Source organism: Stegodyphus dumicola, chromosome 6 (assembly GCF_044657685.1).
Source record: "Stegodyphus dumicola isolate Sdum_Otavi_A_Nest chromosome 6, ASM4465768v1".
In the NCBI taxonomy this organism is placed as follows: Eukaryota; Metazoa; Arthropoda; class Arachnida; order Araneae; family Eresidae; genus Stegodyphus; species Stegodyphus dumicola.
The window spans coordinates 230,851,112-230,877,029 of NC_140773.1; the positions used below are offsets into that span (position 1 = coordinate 230,851,112).

The 25,918-nt window shown below is 30.1% G+C and overlaps 1 protein-coding gene across 3 annotated transcripts in view; it reads right to left on the bottom strand.

The window, feature by feature from the left end:
- LOC118187095 (focadhesin) overlaps nucleotides 1-25,918 on the bottom strand; it is a 112,528-nt gene that overhangs the window by 81,332 nt on the left and 5,278 nt on the right. For all 3 annotated transcript variants that reach the window (XR_004757887.2, XM_035357289.2, XM_035357288.2), the window contains exons 2-10: nucleotides 21,646-21,717; nucleotides 18,130-18,284; nucleotides 16,421-16,516; nucleotides 15,447-15,548; nucleotides 9,616-9,781; nucleotides 7,317-7,532; nucleotides 5,276-5,375; nucleotides 4,545-5,083; nucleotides 359-463 (exon numbers count right to left, since the gene is read on the bottom strand). Coding sequence is in view for 2 of the 3 variants with exons in the window: in XM_035357289.2 (XP_035213180.2) it covers nucleotides 359-463; nucleotides 4,545-5,083; nucleotides 5,276-5,375; nucleotides 7,317-7,532; nucleotides 9,616-9,781; nucleotides 15,447-15,548; nucleotides 16,421-16,516; nucleotides 18,130-18,284; nucleotides 21,646-21,717 (1,551 nt within the window). In the remaining variant the exon portion in view is untranslated. The remainder of the gene's footprint in view (nucleotides 1-358; nucleotides 464-4,544; nucleotides 5,084-5,275; nucleotides 5,376-7,316; nucleotides 7,533-9,615; nucleotides 9,782-15,446; nucleotides 15,549-16,420; nucleotides 16,517-18,129; nucleotides 18,285-21,645; nucleotides 21,718-25,918) is intronic.

The following is a 25,918-nucleotide window of genomic DNA, read 5'->3' on the forward strand; positions in this document are numbered from 1 at the left end:
AATCATAGATTTGGGTGATACTACCTGCACTAAAGGTACTGCTTCCATGTTTTTTTTTTTTTTCCAACTTCATTCAGATCATTTTTTGGTAGAAAACTTTCATTACAACCAGATATTACATCTTAAAATTACACAGGACTGAGAAAATATTTGAATACGCAAATTTATTTAACTGCCTGTAACATATGGATTTATTTGATTGTTTAAAAATTTAATAAATATTAATAGCCAAAGAATCATTCATATTGATAACTTGCATTATTAAGTTTTATAAGGCAACATTGTTTATATTTTAAAGCAGCATTTAAGGAAAATAAAGAATAGAAATATTTTGCATTAAAAGAGCAGCATTACTTACTTTATGAGTAGCACACTTTGGCAAATATTCCAAAATCAATATTTTTGATTCTGGTGCTTTCAGAAGACTTTGTTTATATAATAATAAAGCAAATATTCTTGTCGACTGGAAGATAAAGGTTAACTTTTTAGTTTTCTGATCAACACAGACAAAGAATAATTAAAATGAAAAATCAATAATATACTATATGTATGCAGTGTCCACACTGAATGCCAGATGGTGCTGGGCTGCACCTGTTGAGATGTTCTCTCTGATGAAATCAGGTGGACCAGAAAAAGTAAAAGAAGAGAGATGATTAAAATAAAATAAGTGGAATTATTCATAGAAAATTACTGCTAGGATATCCAATTTTGGAAATATACATTAAGTTAATCATCTGCAAATATATAGCAACACTGCATTTTTTTTTGTTTGTTTTTTGTTTAAAAGAACGACTGCTTGAAATTGGGAACTACAAAATTCAGAATTAAGAAAAAATTATGACATAAGCTGTATTTTAAAAACTTGTATAATAAAAGAACCAGTGAAGTCATCTCATTTTGTTACATGAATGGTTGATTGCAAATTATATTCTGCTAAGCTCGATTTAGACTCAGATGATGAGAGTAATATTGATGACAACCATAAAGATGTTAAGAAAAAAATATGTATTGCATACAAGACGACTGCAAACTTATTTTATTGTAAAAAAAGTGAGCTTTTGTGCTTATTGTTTTATGTTATTATGAAGACTGTGTATGTGTGAATGTAATTAAAGTTGTTGTCTTAAATCAAGAAGACCCACAGGTTTAACTTCTACTGCTCACATAGACACTACATACATATATGTTATAAAATTAGAATCAGATGTAATCAGGACTTTCAAAACAAACATAAGTTGCTAAAGTAGCTTAGATTATGTAAACAAATTAAGAAAATAAATCAGCACTTAATGAGAACAACATTTTTTAAATTACAATAATTAAGAATAATTTAAAATTTAAGACCTTATTATTGTAAATAAAAATTAAATGTGTTGAGTCTCTGGAGGAAAGACTGAAATATTTACCCCCTGATTATGAGTATTTAAAGAATTTCAATGTATTACACCAATTACTTCAAACTTTTATGCATCTGACCTATTTTTATATTTTGTACAAAATTTTTTTAGTGAAAGGCTCTTTATCATATATTTTAATTTCTATTATTAAATTTGTTTCTATTTAAAACAGTAAAATCTTAAATTTCAAATTATTCTTAATTAATTTTTTAAAATGTTGCACTGGTAAGTAGCGATTTATTTTGTCAATTTATATTATAATGCATATAATGATATGTAACACACATATATATAATGATAGCAAAAAAAAACGAACAGCAGCTTCGATGCATAATAGCTATATAAGATCGCAGATCCATATTGAAGAGGAAGAATTCAAGAATTCTGATTGCGTAGTATGCTAATATGTTGACTTTGTAATATCTAAAAAACTTGGCAGTAGAGGCAGCTTTATTTCCATTTTTATTTGGAATTGATATTTGTGGCCACAATTCACTTGGCACTCTAGTTGTGCCCAGTAGTAGTTCACATTTTTAATATTATTGCAATAGGAAGCAAGTCCAGCAAAATTACGTATAAGCACTATACAGACAAAGTGCGTAGTTATCCAATATGGAAGCACACGAAGAGAAAAGTTTTGGTTTGAGTTAAAAGTTTTGGTTCCATCACGTTATCAGTGCTGTGCAGACCATGCAAAATGGAATGATATAGAAATGACACAACCCAAAGTAGTTATTACGACTTTTAGAACAGAGAGGGAAAATTAAAGGGTTACCATTAGTTTAAATTATAATTTGATTTACATATTTTTTATCTTATATATTCTGTGATTTTTTTCAAAATTGTATTTTTCTTTGTTTCGATAGGGCTGTAATGCTTTCCTGTCACCAAGCCTTTTTCTCTTTGAAGGTGGGGACATGTAAGATATTCCTCCTTCAAAGAGATTATTATACATCGACGCTGCTCCATTTTTTTTTTCTTGCTATTATTACATATATATAACAGAGCTAATTACATGATTTCAGTTGGTATAATTCCTTGCATTTTTTTAATCTAATATATAAATCTCCTTACTGTAAAATCCAATATTTTTATATGGACAATTGATATGAATGTTTAGAATTTTTAATCATAATTTTACTGAATAATGAGCTTTGCATTCAGTCCTGCTTTCTGTATACATGATGCCAAAATCTTCCTGTTTTGAGAGGTCTGAAAAGTTTTTGAGAGCATGTTAGTAAGTTTTTAAACATTTTCTAATGTACCAAACTATTAATTACTGAACAAATGCTGTTTTTAAACACACAGTCTAAAACCTGTTTTTTATTTGCAGTTTGATTTCAATAACAAAATAGCATTTTTTAATTTTACATTGGAAGACATTTTCCAGTTCTCTTATTGTGCCTTCTCTAATCTGTCAGTTGGCTTTGGCAAACACATAGAAAGTGCTCTTTTAACGAGTCCAAAAGTAAGTGCTCGAACAGGTGACTTTGCTGGAACATGTGAAGAAAGTACACAATTTACACATGCCATCTTTTCCTTTTTTTTTTTTTTTTTTTTTTTTAAATAGAAATTTAGTCACAAAGGTGACTTGCAGCTTTGGTAGAATTCTACATTGTATGGATAACAATGTGGGATTTTTTTTTAAAATATAGGAAGTGAAACATTTTAACAATACACACAGCTTTTTTTCCCTGGTATCCTTAATATTAGCTTTCTATTACAAAAACAGCCAGTTATAATCATTAATTTTCTACTGATACATTTTTAGGATTCTTGAACAAAATTTTCAAGTTTTTCTCTTATAAGACAGTAAATTGATCACACAACAAATGATTTTCACACAGAACATATGCTCTGCCACACGTCTCAGGAGATGGCGATGAACACTGTACTTTTTAAAATTTTCTTAAATTTAAATCTTAGCTTATGGAGTAAAGAAACATATTTTAAAAGCTGCTTTCTTTTTTTTTTTTTTTTTTTGAGCCGGAATATTCTGTTTTGCAATCAAAGATTCAATATTTTAAATGGCTTTTGATGTGCACATCTTTTTTTTTTTTTTTTTTTTTTTTTAAATATATCTTTGGTGGTATATTTCATATTGAAAGCAGTGATTGCTTATTTCCTCTTGAATTGAAAAATGATTTTTTTTTCAAAAAAGCAAATAAATAACCTTTTATGAAAAATTTATTTAAATAAGTTATTTTGTGCAGATAAAAATTCTGACTGCAATAAACATTTATCATTCAATTAAAAGGTTGCTGACAGTTCATTTTCCCAATCTTCACTAATTTAAGTCTCTGTTTAATTAAATTTGATCAAGAGTGTACAATCAACCTCTCTACATCATCAGCACAAAAATTTTAATCCACAGATGCATGTAACAAGCATGTAACAAAAATAATAAGAAGTGATATCAAATAAATACTGACAATTCTTTAATAAGTATGCAATAATACAGATATTTTATTTAAGTTACCCAACTTCAAAAGTTACTTTTTTGTTGAACTATGAAAGCAATATATTTCAGTAAACAAATAAACAAAATCAAAATAAAAGATAAAATAAATAAAAATTATTAATTAGAATTCTCTAATTAACATGCTGATTATCATAGTAAATTTTCAGAATCTGAAACAGATTGCCATAGATTTTTTTTAAAAATTTGAATCTTAAAAGACAATTTGATTTAATCATATCATATATAATTTAAGATCCTAGTTCTAATAATCACCTCCCCCCCCCCCAAAAAAAAATTTTTTTAAAGATCTCAAAAGTTATTACATATTGGCATACCTAACAGAATACACAAACACACTTCAACTTGCTTAGCTAAAGCACAGTGAATGAATTTATATGAATTTCTTAATAAAACCTAGCCTAGCAATTACTAGGTTTTTCACAGTTGGTTCTCTCAGCCAGATCACCGGCTATGAATGTTCTCATAGTTGGCAATCAATTTGTTAAGTAACAACTACATGGAAAGATGTAAAAATAGAATTTATGACAAATGAAGGTCCATATTTAAATTTATACAACATACAGCTTTTCAGATTAGAAGGTGTGACATCTTTCCCTGAATTATTATTAGTAAACTTTCAATTTATAACAAATTTCTTTTATTAAAGAATAAAATATTCCACTTACCAAAGATTGACTTCTTAAAAGAACAGATTCTATTGTTTCTAAGCATGAACTGAGGTGCTTTGGTTCATCAGGAGCCATTAGAAATATAGCTGCAGCTAATGAAAATAGCAGTTCTAAATTATCATTACTACCAGAGTCTAAATATTCCTTTATGGATTGTAACCATTTTGACTTGTAATACAGACTAGAAGAATCAAGTTTTAAAGCAAATCTAACACATTCAAAACATGACTCAACAGATGGTGTTAGAGCTTCAAGATAATTGAAATTATCACTTGTACTGGTTTTGGACAAAGAGTCACCATCACAAAAATCAGATTTATTTTTTGGTGATGATTCATTATTATCTGTGCTTCGGTCCACATTATTTAGATCGCACGTGAAAAACAATTCTAATTTTCCAAGCAGTTGAGAGAGAGTGGATTTCATAGTTTCATCAAAAGAAAGAATTGAAGGTTCAGGTAATAGCTGGATTACAGAAAATGCCACATATGCTGCAACTGTAGGAGAAACAGGTTTCAGATCCAGCAAAGCCATACCTATAGAGAAAAAAAAAAAAAAAAAAAAAAAAAAATTTAAAGAACAATTCATTAAAATGCATCAATAAATAAATATATGAATCATTAAACAAATTTTAGAGAAATCATATATAACATAGTTTAGCAGCATAAATTACATGTAAAATATTAACATATATGTAACATTAAAAAATATATCACTCAATCCCTTACCTATTGCAATGAATTTTTCAAGAACTACACCAGATGTTGCTTTTAATATCATTCCAATTAAAGTTAAACACACATTAACACATGATGAATAGTAGTCAAACTATTAGGGAAAAAATAAAAAAACGCAGTATAAATATAATTTATAATTTCAACGTTAAAACTAATTTTATTAAAGATTATTTCAATGAAATGCATCCCACTTCATCCCCAAGAAAGAGTGATTTCAAATATCTTGCTCAGTGTGGTGTAATGCTATAAAAATGTGTGACATAATCATTTTTCTCAAAGTTGTTTTATTTACTTATTATTATTTTTTAAATTTCGCAGCATGTGCTGTTTAGCTCTGGCAAATGTTTGTAAAAATTGATGTAGTAGCTTTTCAGACTTTTAATGAAAATTTATCATTGATTGTAAATTAAGATTCATATTTATGTAAAAAATGCATTAAATATTAATAGAGCATTAAAAACATTTACACATATAAAATGAATCACTCATTTAAGCTAAAATTACCTTAAATGAGCAAAACTTGAACTTTTTTCATACTGTAGGACAGCGGTTCCCAACCTTGTGCTCACCGATCGTTTTATATGTGCTTGCCAGCCCGATTAGGCACCATGAACAAAAAATATTTTAAAAATAACCATTCATTTATATTTCTTAATTGTTAAAATATGGTAAGCATTTATAGTTATAAGAGATATCTTGCAAGACGTTACAAAATAATTGATTGCTGATTGATGAACGTGATAGCGAAAATGGAATCTTATTGCTTTATTCAGATGTTAGATGGCTCAGCAGGGAAAAAGCACTTCAACGATTTGTAGAACTTCTTTTGCCAATAAAGCACTTTTTGGAATCCGAAAGTGAAAGTTATAAAGAATTGGATGATAATAATTGGTTACCCAAACTGTATTTTCTCACAGATATAACAGCTAAACTGAGCAAACTGAACAAAGATCTCCAGGGAACAGAAAAAATCCTTTTTTAATTGACTGGGACTGTAACTGCTTTTCAGATAAAGTAAAATTTGTGGATAAATCAGATAAGAGAAAAAAATTTCACCCATTTTCAGAATTTATCAAGCCATATTAATAACCACAAGGCAATTGAAACAGAGAAATACTCAGAAAACTTAAATGCACTGAAAAATTATTTTGAACTCCGCTTCTCTGATTTCCATAAAGTTCAGCTAATATTATTATTCATTTCAAACCCATTTGAGAAATTAATATTTCAGATGTATCACATGAGATTGGAAATATGTTTAATAAAAATGTTGATGGTTTTGGAATGTGCTCGCGATAGGCCAAAGGTTGGGCACTACTGCTGTAGGACAAAACTGAGTAATATGTGAGGAAGCTACAGAAATTTTATTAACATTAAATTTTAGTTTGCAGAAAACATAAATAGCTAGACAGATGATGCATCTATAATAGAAGGATCCTTTGTGTACTAGTTGCAGCAATGAAAAAGACTCATTTGAACAAATCATTCTTGCTGAAGTACAGATTTGGGTGTGAATGAGATGCTCCCTTGAAACATATAGTTTAACTAACAGAATATTGATTAGAAATTTCAAGCTTCATTTGAAACTGAGATGTGAATGTAGAATGTTATCCTCTTTAGGAGCGAAACATTCCAGAAGGTGTAGAAAATAATGATCTACATATATGTTTACTTAGGTTACTTTATGCCTGAAAAAAGTAACATATAACATATAGAATAAATGCCATAGTAGCATATTACTGTTTTGTATAACAACAAATAGATATGGCCACATGCATCAAATGTTATGTTATGTAAAAGTACAGATGGGAAGCACTGCCTCATGTATCTTGTAGTTCAGATTTGAATATCCATACTGATCTTTTTCTCAAGCTGATAAATTACTGGGTGAACAGCAATTTTATTTCTTGAAGAGCCTGTTCTCCAGCACTTAACGTAACTTCAATAAAATAAAATAAAAGCACTTCAAAATATTTATTAAAAATTAGCAACTGGCACAAACAAAGGCACTGAAATTCAGTCTAAAACTTACCTTAGATAAAGTCTGTAGCAAACTGAGGGATATTTTGAGTAAACTGCTGAAGTTATTTCCGAAGGCTAAATTTCTTTCACAAAGAGATAATGATGCAACTAATATGAATTCTGAAACATAAATTCGATCTTTTTCATCACACTCAAATTCACTGAAAACTCTCTTTGCTTTAACAACAAATTGGGAAGCTTCAATCACTTGATGTGAGGTTTCAACCTAAAAAGGGAGGGAAAAATGATGTTAAATTATTTTCTTATGTCATAAAGTGTTTTATACAATAATAGAATATGAAATAATGTTAAGTACTTCAAATCAACATAGGATTAACAAACACAATGTTTTCAATGCTGTGACGTGAAGTACTAATTTGAATCTGAAATATTTTTATGAATTCTAAATATCACACATTTTTTAGATATTAATTAAAACCAAAGTAAAATAAAATTTCCTATTAGTTCTTTTTCTGAAATCTATTCCCTAAAATTTATTACAGATGATCATTAGGGAAAATGACTAATACACAGCTAGAATTATATAATTTTTATATGATGTAAATAATTATTTAGAACTGATACTAGGATACAAGAGAACAAATACATACATAATTCTGAAATTTTTGACATAGAGACAGACAATATGCATTAAAAGAAAATTTATTAGATCTGTAAATTTAAAATAGTTTATATCTCCATCTGATAATATGTGAAAAGAGTTTATCAACAGAATTCATCTACTGTAAAATAAATTTTGAAAGAAAGGAAAATGGAACTAATGCAAGAGCATTATTATGTTATGATTTTAAAGTGGAGTTTAATTTTAAAAAGTGCCTTCAACATCTCCATCTCACGTGACTCTATTCAGATGACTTGGATGATTCCTGGATGAAGGATACCCAGGAAGACCTTTTGTCAGCTGTAATCCCAGAAAATGCACTGGCCATATAAAAAAAAAAAAAAAAAAAAAAAAATCATGTCTATCACTGTACCTACCAAATGATACAGAAAGAAATTAATGCACAGCTTTACATAAATTTATTCACAAAGAACTGCATGTGAAACAATGTGTTTGTCGGTTGGTTTTCCAAGAAAAAAAATGGAACATCAAAATTCCGGGCATGTCATAATCAGTACAGAAACTCTAAAATTCCTTACCATCTTTACTTGCGGTCGATACTACATTATTTCTAAAATCACAATGGTGATGAAATGTTTATATTACTTTTTGACGTTCTAACATGTAAAGAAAGTTAAGTATAGGTTTTTGATAAGTTATCCACAATTCTGATTCCTGATCAACAATGGTGAAGAGATAACAAGCAAAGAAAAAAGTAATGTATGTCCCTCCCCCTCCCAGAAGTGCAGGGGCAATCAAAGCTGCCAAGTTAGAGGATTCAGAAGACAATAACAGCTCACGAGTTCACTTTTAAGTGTCTTCCAAAAATTCTTTAAGATGCAAAAATTAGAAGTCTCATGCTTCATCCTGATAACACACTTTCTCATTCAGCAAAAGTGACAGTTGAATTTTTTGAACACAAACATGTTAAGTGATAGAACATCCACCCTATTCTCCTGATCCTGCTGTGTGTGACATTCAGCTATTTTTTACTTTAAAACAAAATTTATTATAAAGATATATTTTTCATCGATTTCAAGATGGATGACTTGAACCAATTAATCTTTGGAAAGTCTGCCTATTAAAGTGCATTGACATTGGAGGGAGCTACTTGAATATTCCTAAGATTTGGTACGTTAAACTACCAAAATCACTGTTTAGTAATCTATCATAAATTTCAGAGTTACCCTTATATTAGAAGGGGTTTCATAAAAAGCTACACAATTATGGGTATAACAGAAGTCAATATGGATAAATGTTTAAAAAATATTTACAGTAGACTACTAAAATTGGCATTAACAGATAAAAGCAATGCAGTCAACTTTAATAATTGTTTATATGAGAGATAATTTCAAATGAAATGATGGAACATAATGTAATATAAGTACCATGCACTAACTACCACAATAAGAATAGACTTCATAAACTTAACACTCAAGCCACAAACAGGATTATAGATTTATGCTAGTAAGTATTCACAGAATTTTATTTTATTAACTGTTATTGCCATGGTATTCTGCAAATAATCAAGAACTCTTACAGACACAATTCAATAACAAAACCATAAACCACAATTAGGATTATGAGAGACTAATGGATAATATGTTTACATCACAAAATATTAAATTAAGCATAAAATTTGTAATATTTTCTGTTAAATAAGAAGTCACCGAAAATTACATTTTACCTGTAAAAATGGAATAAATCGCAGCATGTAAAATGTTGTTCTAGGCTGAGATGATACTATATCAATAAGTGTTTCTAATAATAAAACTTTAGAATAATCAATTCTCTTTCGTTGAGTAGGGTTGGATAAAATATAGCAAATAACAGGTTCCATTACTTGAAAGCCTCTAAATAAATAAAATCTATGTTTTAATATAAAAATAAAACAAAATTTTTAAACAATGAAAGAATAACAAATTTTAATGCAAACATGAATTAGCTAACACAATAATATATCTATCTTCTCAATAAATTATATTAAAAATAATTTTTTCTTCCAGAGCCTATTTTAAGACAGAATTCTTCACTTTTATATATAACAGTTCTGGATTTTAAAACATTCCGACATATTCACAGTTTTTCCTTTCTGTAACATTCATTTTTATTAATACATGAATTACTCATCTTCATCCATATTTAATTTGATAATTTATAACATCATACATATTCAAATAAACGTTTAGGCCTACAATAGATTATCCCTCATATTTTTAAAATCTCGTTCAAATCAAAAATTCACTAAGGAAAAGTTATTCCCATCTTTTTGAATGAACTGGATTTAATAATGTGTCATTTAAACAAAGCACATCTTCTGCAATTAAATGATCTTAATTGTTCTAAAATTATTTGCACAGGCATAGAAATAGTTTAAAATTTAAAAACTAATTAATAACTTCAATACATAACTAATCAAATTTTATTTGATGATATAGCTAACAATTTTTGTACTTGCAGAAATATTTAGAAGTTATTTTGGCAGCTACCCAGATTGGTATCATGGTTAGTGTGACCAGCTGTTATATAATGTTAGGTTTGGGCTTGAATCCTAAGAAAGGTATGATGTTTGCTGTTGTTGATCTCCCTATTTGTGGATACAAGATACATCACTTCTTGTGGTAGATCTTAGAACCATTCTTGGTAGTTTGATAACTCAATGACCAACATATTTGGCCACTCCTGAAGGATGCTAATCAAGTGCCCAGTCATCAGAACAAGAACATTTGGGCAATAAAAGTTTTAACAAAATAATTCCAAGTTCTTACAGTTATAGCAGTTCTAATATTAAATAATCAAGCTTTATTCAATGTGGAACATTGATTAACTTCTTTCACACATAGTATATTGTAATTATAGATTACTATATGTTAACATAAACTGAAAGATTAAATTTGAAAACTGCATGAAGTAAATAAGATTTACAATTATAAATACTACATTAACTACTGACACATAGCTGCAATGTTAATGTTATTATTTGTCTGGTATCCTTTAAAAAACTATATAAAAGGATCAGATTAAGAATAACTTGACACTATTGATCAAAATCCATTACTGAAGTTAAGACATGAAGGAAACAACAAACTTAAGCCATATGAAAATTCTATGCAAATTCTTTTGGTTGATATGCAAACATGAAAATGATTTTTGTTATGAACTTCATTGGGATCTTTATCATTAGAGAACAACGTGGTAAAAATTTTTTTATGGAAAGGTTAATATTGCCTAATAGCCATTAAATTTAAGATGTTGTTTTTAATCTCTTACATAAAAGTTTTTGTTTTCAAAGTAAGTTTTGTCAATAAAAAGTTTATAAGGGTCATTCTGTTTTGTTTTTTAATCACTGAAATAACTAACTGTATTTTTTATATTTAGACCAATTTTACTACAGATAAACGTATGTTTTTTAATAGAAAATATCTTCTTCTTAAGCCTCATTTTAGAAGATTTATGTGAAAATATTTTTTCAAAAGGTGACAAATTTTTCAACATGAAAAAAGGTCTTTATTTTGACTTGGTTTAGGTATTATGTGATTACGGCAAAGTCTCCAATTCTATCTGTCTAAGGGGAGATATGCCTTCGTGGAGGACTTTCTAAGAGAAACTGGCTTGTATGCACATTGCATGAAGGGAAAACAGCAAAAAAGCCCATGCAGCCAGCCCATTTGCAGGATTCAAACTTCGGACTGAACGACCATTGTCCAGCGACTTTACCGCTCAGCCACTGGTGGGCCTTCATTTGAAAGAATTAATGCTATACTTAGCCACATTACTCCCCCAAAAAATGAGATTAAAAAATATGATGAATTTAATTTAATTAATTATATAATACAGTCAAAAGTCGTTAATCCGGATGCGTCAGGACTTCTGGATTATAGATCATCAGTTTAAATCTGGTAAGACGGCATGCAGAAATTATAAAATTAAAAATATGAAACCATAATTTATGAAATAAAGAACAATTATGATCTAAAGGGTATCAAAATTTACAAAAAAAAAAAAAAAAGCTTAATATTTATTTGCTTACTACTTAATAAACATTTCTTTCAATGTAAGTTGTATAAGTTGCTTCGTTTTATGTGATATACTTTCTCTTTAATTCTATAAACAGACATAATTTCTTCTTCAGTTACAAAGTTCTGCTGTTGAAGTCCTATAATTGCTGTGTCAAGAATACCGACTAATTTGTCAATCGAAATTTTTTCGTTTTCAATAACCTCTGTGTCACTTTCTTCACTATCATAAGCAAATTATAATGACGAGGAATTTGATTTAAATCATATCAAAGACGGAGTACATCGAGATGAAATAATACATTTAGTAAGGAATTATAAGCCAAATAAAATAAAAACATCTGCCCTGAAGATAAGGATAGTGCTGACAGATGAACTTTCAATTCATTGCGTGCCACGGCGTCTGCCCCCTCCTGCCGCAGAGCAGCGTGAAATTGATAAGAAGATTTCGGAATGGTTAGATAAACAAAGGATTATGCCTTTATCCATTTTTTGCAGCAATTCCACTTTTTGTTTAATGGACTTCAAAACATACTTTTGCTTTGTAGATCCTTTACATATTAGTAAATATATATCGGAAATTCTATTTGACATAATCGAAAGTTCAAGCTTACTTTTATAAAATTGCTCTAACAGTCTGCAAAAAATAAAAAGCCGGATCCAATTCGAAGATTAAGGAAAAACGCAATCTGCAACAGTAATTGAATTAGATAATTTTAGCTTAGCTTATACCGTCCATTATACCAGTGCTCCGCAACCTTTTCTCACCTGCGACGCACAAAAAATCTTTCTGGAATTTCATGGCACACCAAAGAGTTCCGAGTTATCAAGGAAGTGCCGAAAAAATTCAAATGCTGACTCACTTACAATCACACACACAACCACACAACAGTGAAATATATAAAAACATTTAAAATAGACATTATTAATGGAAAAAATTGTGATTGTGTATTAAATACATGATAAAAAATTGCAAAATGTCAAATACATGTATTTGATTGCGGCACACCTATATCCTACCCATGGCACACCGGTTGCGAAGCACTGCGTTATACATTAAACGCACAAGCGTAAATGTATTATGCTCATGTGCACACGCATATTCGCAGCTGTAAAGGCATACTTGCCAACCTATGACACTCAAAAATCAGGAGATTTTTTTAAGAAATCAGGAGATTTTTCACAATGTTAAAAAGACTTTTTAAATGATAAAAATATGGTTTTTAATAATGAATTAACTTTAAATAGTAACTAATTCTTAAATGCAAGCAACACAAAAATACCTTACGCATAAAAAAACATTTTTATTACTTGCATTGTTTAAGGGGGAAAAAAAAAGGAGGGAATGTTAGTTACAAAATTAGGAAGTTTCTTTCTGAAAGAAACTTCCTAATTTTGTTCACTGCAATTGCCACGTAGGCTTGCTTTCGCTAAGAAAAGTTTTTCTAATGTGTCATCACTAATATTAGATCTAAATTTAGTCCTCGTTTACGCAACAACACTGAAAATCCTCTAACACTCTGCACTACTATGGGGAACTATCAAGATGGCCAACACAATTCTAGACAGTTGACTATATTTTAAAATTCCATCAGCACCTTTCAGTTTTCCAATTAAACTCCACTGGGTGTCAATCCTAGCTGATTTTATAACTTCATTCAAGTTTTCTAATTGTAAACTGCTGTTATGCAGCTGTTGGAACTGTTTCAATTTTTCCTTCCTTTTAGAACTCCTTTCAAGATAATAATAAATATAAACAATGTGTTCATCCACATTTATTGGTAAAGAAGCTGCCCCTTTTTCAGCTGCTAAATTTAAGAGGTGACAGGTGCACCTCATAATCTGCAAATCTGAATTTTCCTTTCTTAAGATGCCTGCAACACCAGTCTTCAAGCCTACCAATACTGGTGCATTATCGGCACCAAGTGCTAAGCAATTATCCAGAGGGCCTGCATTTTCTTTTAAAGTTTAATAATTAACTGTGGTATATTAAAGCCTGTCAAATGTCCTTCTAAAATGGGGACAGAAAGTAAACTGCACTCAATTTCTGAAGAATCTGGATTAAAAAAAGAAACAACAATTGGATACAGTTTTGAATCGGTATTATTGCTTCCATCCGTAGAGAGGCAGAACGGAGCTGTTTTGTGCAATCAATAACTGAAGATTTTTTTTTCAAACCCATTTCTTTAACAATTGCACCTGTTTTGGTCCTTGCACTTGAGTATTTCTTAGCCATTTCACTATTGGGAAACATTTTTCTAAATAAAGCTGCAGCGTGATCCGACGCATTCAGTGGCAGGTTGTGCTCCAGTAAAAAGGCAGAGAACAGACATTCTGCATTAATAACTTTTTGGTCCTTTGTTTTCGTTTTTTTAAAAAAACAACTCATGTTATCCTTGTGTTTTTGTGTTTGCACATATTTGAGAACATCTGCCCTTCCACATTGCGAATTCGAAAAATCGCAACGACAGGCGGTGCACATCGAAAATTTATTACATTTCCATGAGGAAATAATGGAAGGAAAGTCAACTGTACGATTTTTGAAACGTGCACGAGTATTTCATTCTCGCAGACACAACAAAAGATGATAATTTCTAAAACTATTTCCCGAAGGCACTCGCACAACTCAGCACAAATTGAACGAAATAACTAAAGAACATCCAAATAACAGCTTGCCTTGTCCTCATTGGCTAATATATGCCAGCTGACACGCAGTGGAGTTCGATGCCCATTGGAGAACTGGAGAACGACGTTTCTGGGATACGTATAATGCTCTCACTCACAAAGCAGAAGTTATCTAATTCTCAAGGTTTTGTTTTAGATATAATCTAGAGAAAATTCAATTGCTTTCAGACGTCCAAAATCACTTTTGTTCATATAACAAAGTATTAAGCCAAGTTCCATAAAAATCGTGAGAAATTTTAAAAATAAGAAAAAGTCGGGAGAAATATATTGTAAATCGGGTTGGTGGGAGATCGGTCGAAAATCGGGAGTCTCCCGCCTAAATCGGGAGAGTTGGCAACTCTGTAAAGGTTTTACGCGCATGCCTCAACGCGACGCATGCACAGAAAGTTTGTAGCTTTGAGGTCCGGTTTATAGATCATTCCGGATTATGGGTGTCCGAATTAACGACTTTTGACTGTAGTAATTTCTGCATACGTTACATGCATTTAACTATGCATTTGACTCTGCAAAGTTACTTTTAACTCTGCATTACAGTTAATTACTTTTACTATGCATATTCATCTAATATCAACTATATATATATTTATGTAATAACAATGGTTGATGCTATGAAATTCTAAAGAATAAAAAACAGAATGTGTATTTTGTACTAGCATAAAATGTTAAATGAAACTATTATCTATCCTCAAAATATTTATAAAAGATGATCCACAGAAGAAATAAAATTTAAAAAACATGGAAAACACACTGAATTAAAAGCATGCTTATGAAAAGGGCATTACACATAAATACTAATTCAGTTTGCAAATTTAATTACCTAAAATTATCTTCATCAATAGCTTCTGAAATACTTTCAAGAATAAGGGGCAAATAATCATCATTAGTTTGCAAAACAGTAATTAAAGGATGCTTTGGGCAGCTATAAAAGAAAGAAAGAAAAAAAAAAAAAAAAAAAAAAAAAAAAACATATAAAACCATGCATCTTTAGAAATTACGCATACATTTGATTAATATACTATAATTTTTGTATGCACAAGCATTGTAGTATAAACTGTATATGAATCATTTGAGAAAACATCATTAGATATTAATATCACTTGAAAAAAAAAAGAATATGTTAAATTAGACTTTAAATTACAAAATTAGGGGAAAAATTCAATAAACATTTAGTAACTAAAGCTACTGTAAAATTCTGCATATCACTTAAATAATGAATAATATTTTAATTAAAATAAAACACGTTCTTTCCAATGCATACTTCTCCTTAGTTTTTTTCAGTTTATGATTTGTTTACGACTTCTGATTTGTGGTAACAATGTAAAATGTATTCACAAATAAGAAAGTACTATTCTGTGCAAGCAAAAAAAAAAAAAAAAAAATATGATTGAAATTTGATAATCATTTGAAATGCATAATATGAAATGGATATATTAGTATCTTTATGTATACTTTTTAAAGTGCTGCGCTTGCCATTTAAGCTGTATTAATTTAGAAGTGAAACAACAAAAATCAGCCTTATATTTCAAATTATCACACTGACTGAGAAAATTTGCAAATATAATGCTGATTTTTGTTGTTTGACTTCTAAATTAATATTTGTTCAGCATGTTATTTTACCTTAATTTAAGCTGTATCTATGGAAACAGTTTACATTGGGAGTTATATCCCCTCCTAGTTTTCAAGTGGTAAAATCAGTAGGAAAAGGGTAAACAGTATGCAAGTAAATATGGTATCAGAAAAACATTGATGAAAAACTACTTTAATAAATACAAACACATATCTGAAACTTACTGAAGGGAATAATGGAACACTCTGTTAGTTTCACTGGTCTGGTTGTATTCAAACATCATAATTGCAGAAATTGCTTTTACAAGTACATATGCATTGCTGAAAATATAATAAAAAAAAACTGGTAAATTTTATTTTAAATTATTACTTTAGAGAAAACGTCATTAAAGTTAAAAATCAAAATGGTACTTATGTGATAACCATTAACATGTGCGTCAGATAATCAATTTGCCAGCAAATATTAAACTACTCTGCTGCAGTCTTGCCCCTCATATTTCATTAGCAAACTATATGCTCAGCTTCATTCTATCAGCTTTATGTTCTGCATTAATTATCATCTGAAATTTGGCTCAGTTCATTATGGCAAAGCACACCAGGTAAGGATGCCTTTGTGCAGGACTTTCTAAGGGAAACTGGCTCATATATACATTACACAAGAGGAAACCACGAAAATGCCCATATGGCTTTCGAATTCTAGACTGAACTACCAGTGTTGAGTGATTTTATCATGCGGCCACTCATGGGCCTATCATCAGAAGGAATTTGCCAAATGACAGAATGGAAAAGATATACTGGCTAATCTTTGGAATATGGTAACAGGTAGTTTGGCGACATTTTGGTAAGGCGATAAAGGTTACTACCTAGTATATGGATAAAGTCAAGAGTGTGCGCAATGCCCTTTTTGTGCAATTCTGGGATGTTCTTTTAAGTGAAAATAGGTCGACGTGTACATGGATACCGTGTATGTGCAATTCTTAAAAATGCAGCAAACAGTTTGCGATTCAGCACTTTCTCCCAATTTTGCACCTAATCTTCGTCATGATTAAGCACTTTTATTCCATAAAAGTTCTAGCATAAGCGTAATTCGGCTAGCAGATTGTTGGAAAAAAATGTTGAGTAAAAAAAAAAAACAAAATGTCTTTACTTCGTGAAAACAAAATGGTGTCCAAACAAAAACTAGCAGGTTGCTGTAGCAGAGTTGGTTGCCAAATTTTCGCCAAAAAATCGCCAAGTTACCATAATCCAAAGATTAACCAATATACTTTTGCTGGAATCATAGAAAATTGAAATGTTGAAAATGCTCTAATTCTCACACTATGAAATTAAATATCACTGATGACTGTAGAAAATCTATAATGCAAAACACAAGCAGAAAGAGGACAGGACTAACAGGAAGAAATTGCTTTGATGGAAGATGGATGAAATTTATAATAAATGTGCGATACATTTACTTTAAGAGTAAATTAACATTAGCCAAATTTTGAAAAAAAAAAATAAAATAAAATAAAGAGAAAAGAAAAAGAATTGGGTATAGCAGGAATAAGCATCATAGATTGGAAATTCATCTTCAAGAAATGAACATCACTGAGAAAGGTACTGCTATCAAAATACAAATATAAAATACCTGGTATTTAGTTTGGTACTAATACTAACTTGGTAACCACTAAGCTTCCTGATAGCAGTTAGCATACAAATACTTAGAACATTCCTATTACATACTTATATTATAGAAAAGAAAACCTTAAGATATTTCTCCCACCTTTTTAACATGCCTTCGTGGTGTAACAGTCAGCACACTTGGCATGTATTTAAAAGGTTAGAGCCCGGCAAGGGAATTGCTTATTTTTCATGACTTGTACTTCAAAAAAATCCTAATTACTCTACATAAGAAAAAAAAAAGAGCAAATTTAAGGCCAAAAATATATACTTACCATGTAGGAGTAATAATACTTAGAAACTTGTTCATGGCATATTTGACATCAAGATGCCGATTAGTAACCAAAGCAACTATTCCTTGAATTGCAAGATTTGATGTTTCTGTGGATTCATCACCACATGCCTCCCAGATTAAGTTCAATTCCTGTATCTTGAGTAAAATGATGAGATATATATAAAGATCATGAACCCATAACTTAATTGTTTAAAAATTAAAAGGTAAAAAAAAAAAAAAAAACTGAAAGCTTTCAGAATTTACATTATGCCCAAAGGGGATTTTTAAATGGGCTCTATTCTTATATATACCCTAATATCACCAAATGTGGCGATATGTGTTCTGCGCTGGGTTTTGGTGTGACTGCGTGTTGTATGGCAACCCCGTTAATGCTGAAAATCTTTTGCCGGAGTAATTTAATTGCTCGTTGGATCATGTCGTGCGTGTTTTGAAATGGTCTATGTTGCAATGATAGACGTGGTGGCAAGATTTCAGTCGGGTATTTTAGATTGTGTGGAAAGTAAACTTAGTGTTAAAAGGTACGATTTTGGAGTTGTTAACAAGTCTTTTGTTCACGGGTGTGTTTATAAGGATTGAAATGTATTTTTGAAATTTCTGCTGGACTTTTAAAACGGAGTCTGAAATGCGGAGCAGCTATGAGAACTCGGACGTTTCTGATAGTTCTTGTGTGGATCTTAGATACCAGATCAGATCTGTTAGAAACCAAATGTTTGACTTTTTAACTGGTTGGGCAAGTACTACAGTGTGTTCCACACTATACTTTCAGTTTCATTTCATTCTAACAGTACACTGAAGAAGCAATGTTTCATCTGATATCAGCCATGAATAAAAAAATTTGGTCCTTTCTGATTATTTGCACCCCTACCAAAAGTTATGAACACATTTGTGGCCACTTTTTCACTAAGCTGACGCATGAAAGGCAACAGCCATTTTCAAAATGGTGATGCAATAACAATTTCTTTCAAGAGCAATCAATCAATAAAATTAAAAAAAGCAAAAAACATTGGTAATAAAGCATTTTTTTTTCAAGAAATTCATTTTTGTGCTGCTGTTCACCCATACATACAGTGATCTGTTTTTGTTTTTTTTAAAAAAAAAAAAAAAAAAAAAACAGAGAATAGTGCAAAATTGGCATATGTTTATTTTGGCACTACACACCAAAGAAAACAAATGTGCTGTACTGTGCACATACTTGGGTTGCCACATAATTACTTTTTGGTAGCATTGTGGGTTGCCACATAACTTACTTTGTCAATATAATACTTTACCTCATAAATAATATTTTTCAACTTTTCGGTGAAGATGTAGATAATCAGAAAGTACCAAAATGGCTTTTAGACAGCAGTTTTAAAGATGCTTAATGTTTTGTCACTTCAGGCGTCTACACCTTAGGTATCCAAATGTGGCAATTCATCAACATTCTTCAGCTTTCCTTAAAGGAAATTTTCCCACTGATCCAAATGCCCATTTCCATAGCAATGTGAGAAACTACCACAAGACTATTATATCACTAACCTATTTCCTATTAAACTTTTCTTGACTTCAGCAGATTTTTCTTTACTGGTCACATACATGTTGTTCGCTGATCTGGTACATCTCAAAATTATGCTGTCTAAATATGGAAATTCACCTTCTGATAGAAGCATAGGAAATGTATCATCACAGACTGTAACCATATGATCATGATTATGCCATCTTTTATCAGAAACTCAATCATCAAAATGGTGTTTGATATTTCCAGTATCAAGAGACACCTCTTATTTACAACATTTAACAATGACTCAAAAATGAAACAATAACATCTGCTGTGAGCACCTTCCCTTATATATTTCCAAAGGATGATGAAATTCCAAAGGATGATTATTTCATCATACCACAAATATTGCATCTTATTGAAGCTAAGAGCGTATTAAATATGTCATATAATGTGAAAATTTGAAAAGAAATCTTCATAATAAATTGCTTTAAACTATTATAACGAACATGGCTGAAATGTTAAAAATATTCAAAACTTTTCTCTTTTGCTGGCGCAAATCTTGTCAAGCAGACTTTATTGGTGACAATACACAGTATACACATAAAAAATTTTAACAAATGTTAGTTCTAAGAATTTTTTATTTTGAAGGCATAAATATTTTAATATCATTTAAAATTTTGTAAAAAGACAATAAATAAAAACAATAAATTTGTAAAAAGACATTAATTTAAGAATTTACTATGCTTTCATGGTACAACATCCTGATTCACTGGTTCATATCACGTGACCCCAAGTGATCTCATCTCACGTAAGCTACGTTACGAAAGTCCAATTCTCTCAGTAATTACCTACATTAATTTCAAGTTAAATCTTAAGATGGAATACAAGTTTAAGTGCAAGAATTATATCAATTTGTACAAATAGCTTACTAAAAAATTATGTAAAACCGCAGTGCATTCTCATTAGAATTGATGAATTTAACCCTTGACTTTGCCTTTCCTATATTTTTGCTTTTGGATGAGCGGTGTGATTGCATCCTAATTGACTTAAGTACCGCGAATGGCATTAGGGCATAAAATTGAACTATCTGGGTAAAAATTCTATGTAATTGTACACTATTATTGAAAGAAACAATCAATCTGATAAGAAATGGCTGCGACTTGTTTTGAAAATGAGGTATAAAAGGTTACCAGCGAGGATATTCTGTTTGGCATTGGCTGTACTATTTTTGGTAACCTTATCACCTGCGCAGGCAAAATGAAAAAGTACCAAATATTCCTATACTGAGGTTTTTCTTCCAATGCTTACATATTTAATACAATGAACTATAATGTCACCATAAAATAGTGTAACAGTAGTGCTAACATCGTTTACATTTTCTATTTAAGACTGAGAAAAATAAAAAAGTTTTTTAGTTTAAGAAAACTTTTTTACAACTTTCAATCTTTTCCTTAAAAAAATTGAAGAAATAAAAGAAATTTTAAATTTAATTAAACATGAAAAATTACTAAATAGGAAAAATATGCAAATATTTATGCATATTTTTCTGCAATAAAAATTGACAACAGTAGTTTTAAATAAAACAGTAAAACAAAATATGTGAAATATTCTCTTTTAGATTACTAATGAAATTTTGATAATTAGACCTTCCCTGTTTTAATGGAGAATCACAAATTGCAGCAATAACAATAGTCTTTGGCAACATTTGAAGTTTGCATGTTCCACACTGGATGATTCAGTTTGCAAAATTTGGAAACTAAACACAATGACCACTTTAACAATATACTAGTAATTATTAGAATGTTATAAGTATCTAATTAAATGTTGTAGTACCTTTAAAAGACACTATGTTCAACATTATAACAAATTAATGATATCACAAAATCAGCTTATAATTAGGAAACATTTTAGGAAATGTAAATACAGGAATTAACTTAAAAAAAAATTTCCATATGAAATAAAACAATCTATTTATTAACATTTATGATATATATGTAAAAAATTGTATAAAAAACATACCGGAGGAGTCGATGATGTTATCATTTCCCCTCTTCTCTTTTTCTTAACAGCAGTTATTAATTTCTGCACACACTGAAAAATTGAAGTTAATAAAGCATTATACATCTATTATTTCACTTTTCTAACACATCATTCATAACCATTTCACACATGCAAAAGTTTCATTTAAATATAAGGGAAAATGGAATTTCACGCTAAAAAAAACATAACCATAAATGCTCACAAATATAAACAGTTAAGGTTAAAAAAAAGAGCTTTCTAATAAAATAATAACATATAAAAATTCAACATCACATTAATTTTAGATGGTACTGCCAAATGAGACTTCAACCTTTGGTTTAAATTATTAACAATCATATAATTCTGCAGGAAAAATATCTTTCTTTTTAATCTTAAATGCAAAAACAAAACCTAATGGAAGTGGTACAATTTTCTAATTGTATCACTAATTTTTAATTGTACCATCTGTTTTCTAATTGTATTTCTAATTTCTAAGGCATTTTCACTTGTCACTGATGAATACTAATTATGCTGCATATATGCATCATAATATTTAATAGTCAAAACAGTTTCAATTTATTTTCTGTTTTAATTGAAGTACTGAATGGTATGAAATACAATAATAATTTGAAATAATAATAGATATTAAACAGGTAGAGTCAGCAGGTTAAAAAAAAAAAAAAAAAAAAAAAAAAAAAAAAAAAAAAAAAGACATGAAAAATATGCAATGCCTTGCCAGGACTCAACCCTGGACCTCTTAAAATACACGTCGAGTATGCTTCCAGCTATACCACATACAGGGTTCGTACACATTTCTACACATGGAAATTAAGTACTTTTAAGGGCCATTAATGAAAAAATTAAGGACTTTTGAGCAAATGGGAACTGAATAAATTCAATTAAAAATATTATTCTATGTCTGATTTTCATTTTTGTAATACCATTCTAAAAATAAAATAGATCCCTGAGTAGTATGCATTATTACAAAACATGAATTAACATAATTATTAATAAGTTTGAGAATAAAATAAACAGTATGAAATTTATCAAGTAGCATTAACTATTTTACACTTATAATAGTTGGACATATTTGAAAGAAGATAAGTGACATTTACGTTTTACTAATAGTTAGCTTTATGTTGATTTTTTTTTATGTCTCATTTTGTCACATACTTAGTCAATCTAGAAGTTTAGTAAATAGCAGGTAGATTTTATGTCAAAAGGCATAGGTTAAAATGAGAAGTGAGATCATAATCAGCATGACTCATAACAAAAGACTGAAAGCTGTCACCGCTGTTGCGTGTCTAGAGAGAGACCTGCTCATTAGAACAAACCTGAAAGGCCTGATGTAGACACAGTTGGGAAGTGTTGAAAGTTAGTCGGGCTCTGTTTGATGCAGTTAGTGTCATAGCTTTGTGTAGAGTTTTAAGGGCTTGTAGCCCAGTTAATATACTTTAATGTTCCAATAAGCGATTAAAGTACCAGAGATGATAGGTTGTTTTGTATTATTTTTAAGTTTCAATAGATGTAAAGAATAAGTTTTACTTGAATTTTTACATTTTTGTGTTTTATTTTGACCACAGTGAGTGTTAATGAAAGGCAATAACTCGCTTTAATATGTAGACATAATTTTTAAGGGTAGGCAGTTAGTTATAAATAATTAGATAACCTTAGTCATAATGGATTTACATGGCCACTATTAAATTTTATTTTTAACAATATTTGTTAAAAAAAGCCTATTAAAATCAAAAGCTAATAAATTTTCACAGTTTAAAATATATATAATTTATGACATTGATTCTTAAATGATATTAGGATACACATTAAAAGCTACAAAACATTTATGTTTAACAAACATTTTGGCTAGTTTATATCAATTTCCTTCTCTTTAAGCATCTTTTCTAAAAATTAGAAATTTGTCTCAATATGCAAACCAATGCTCTCGCTAGTTTCTGCGTGCTTATCTTCTAACTTGTCAACCTCTTCACAAGGTACCTATGAGGGTTTACTTGATCTGGTAAAAGTTAAATAGCCCCAAACCCTCGACTGAATCATAAACAACAGGTAAGTTACATAATAACAACTGCACATATCTTTGAAGAGTAATTTTCTTTATGTACTCAGTTTCTTTCTTCAACATGTTTCCTTTTCATTTTAGAATTTTTGAATCTAACTAAGGATTTCTGTTATTCTAAAAATACTAAATGCATTTAGAATGTATAGAAAAAGTAGCTAATTTTATTTAGTAATATGAACATTCAGAAGAAATATGAAGTATATATTGTAAAGTGCGGTTAAAATGTCAGAAAGTTAAATTTTGTCTTTTCCTAAAAAAATTATTTTCTTGAAGTTTTGCACATACATTTGCAGTGACAAAAAGATACTGCACAGCTACTTTAACCAGTTTTAACCTCAGCATTTTAAACTCGGGCCCAAGGTGTTTATGAAAGAAAAAAATAACATGATTTAAAAACATCAGATTTCTTTTGTTTAAGTTGGATATGTTTTTATTTGTCAGAAAGTTTTCATTATTTTCTATATTAATTTAGCATACACTGAGTTTTTAATGCAATTATACTTATAATTAGATTTTGATGGGCTGAATTAGCACATGTGTAAAAGTTCTCCATTAATTAACACCAGCCATAATGTTAATTAAAAATTGACAGTTTAATAACAATTAAGATATACAATAACAAATATATTACCAAAAAGATTTGGTAGAAAAACACTATATTAAGTCTTGAAGTTACAGTTGCTAGGCTACATGCTGGTTTACATTGCAATGTTTGAAACAGAAAGTTCTATAATCCTGGAATGCACATTTGCGACTGCGAAAGAAACATAGTCCTGGGAAGTGCTGCCCTCTAGTGGGGGCAAAGGGAATGATTCCCCCCAGTATCCCCCCTAGGTACTAAAGGTTTAGGCGTTTACGCGTGTGCGTCCCCCCTAGGTACTAAAGGTTTAGGCGTTTACGCGTGTGCGTAAGACCTTTACGGCTGCGAATATGCTTGTGTGCACGCGCATAATACGTTTGCGCATGCGCATTTAATATATAACAGAGGGTATAAGCTAAGCTAAAATTATCTAATTCAGTTAGTGTTGCAGATTGCGTTGTTTCTTAATCATCAAATTGGATCCGGCTTATTATTTTTTGCAGACTGTTAGAGCAATTTTATAAAAGTAAGCTTGAACTTTCGATTATGTCAAATAGAATTTCCGATATATATCTACTAATATGTAAAGCAGAACAAAGCGTTTTGTTACAAAGCAAAAGTATGTTTCGAAATCCAAAATCTGTTTATCAATCTCACGCTGCTGTGCAGGGGGGGGGAGGGGAACGCCGCGGCACGCAATGAATTGGAAGTTGATCTGTCAGCACTATCCTTATCTTCAGGGCAGATGTTTTTATTTTATTTGGCTTATAATTCCTTACTAAATGTAGTATTTCATCTCGATGTACTCCATTTGTGATATGATTTAAATCAAGTTCCTCATCATTATAATTCGCTTCCGATAGTGAAGTGACACAGAGGTTATTGAAAACGAAAAAATTTCGATTGACAAATTAGTTGGTATTCTCGACACAGTAATTATAGGACTTGAACAGCGGAACTTTGTAACCAAATAAAAAATTATGTCTGTTTAATAGAATTAAAGAGAAAGTATTATCACATGAAATGAAGCAACTTAAACAACTTACATTGAAAGAAATGTTTAATAAAGTAAACAAATAAATATTAAGCTTTTTCTTTTTGTAAATTTTGATACCCTTTAGATCATAATTGTTCTTTATTTCATAAATTGCGGTTTCATATTTTTAATTTTGTAATTTCTGCATGCCATCTTACCAGATTTAAACTGATGATCTATAATCCGGAATCGTCGAAGTCCCGACGAGTCCGGATTAACGACTTTTGACTGTATTTTTTGTTTGCCTATATTGTAGAATTTTGCGCTCCTTTGACTTTTTAAGTGAAAATATATCGTTGTGTACATACAAAGTAAAGGGAGTGTGCAATTCTGGGATTTTTTTCAAAGTGAAAATAGGTCGATGTGTACATGGATAAAGTTAAAAGAATGCGCGATACCATTTTTGTGCAATTCGGGAATTCTTTTTAAGTGAAAATAGGTCGATGTATACGAGGGCTATCCAGAAAGTAGATTACGTTTTGGAATAAAAAAATAAACAAAGTATAGGAAACAAATTTTATTATATACAGATGAAAGCCACACTCAAATACTACTTTTCTACATAGTCACCATACAAATT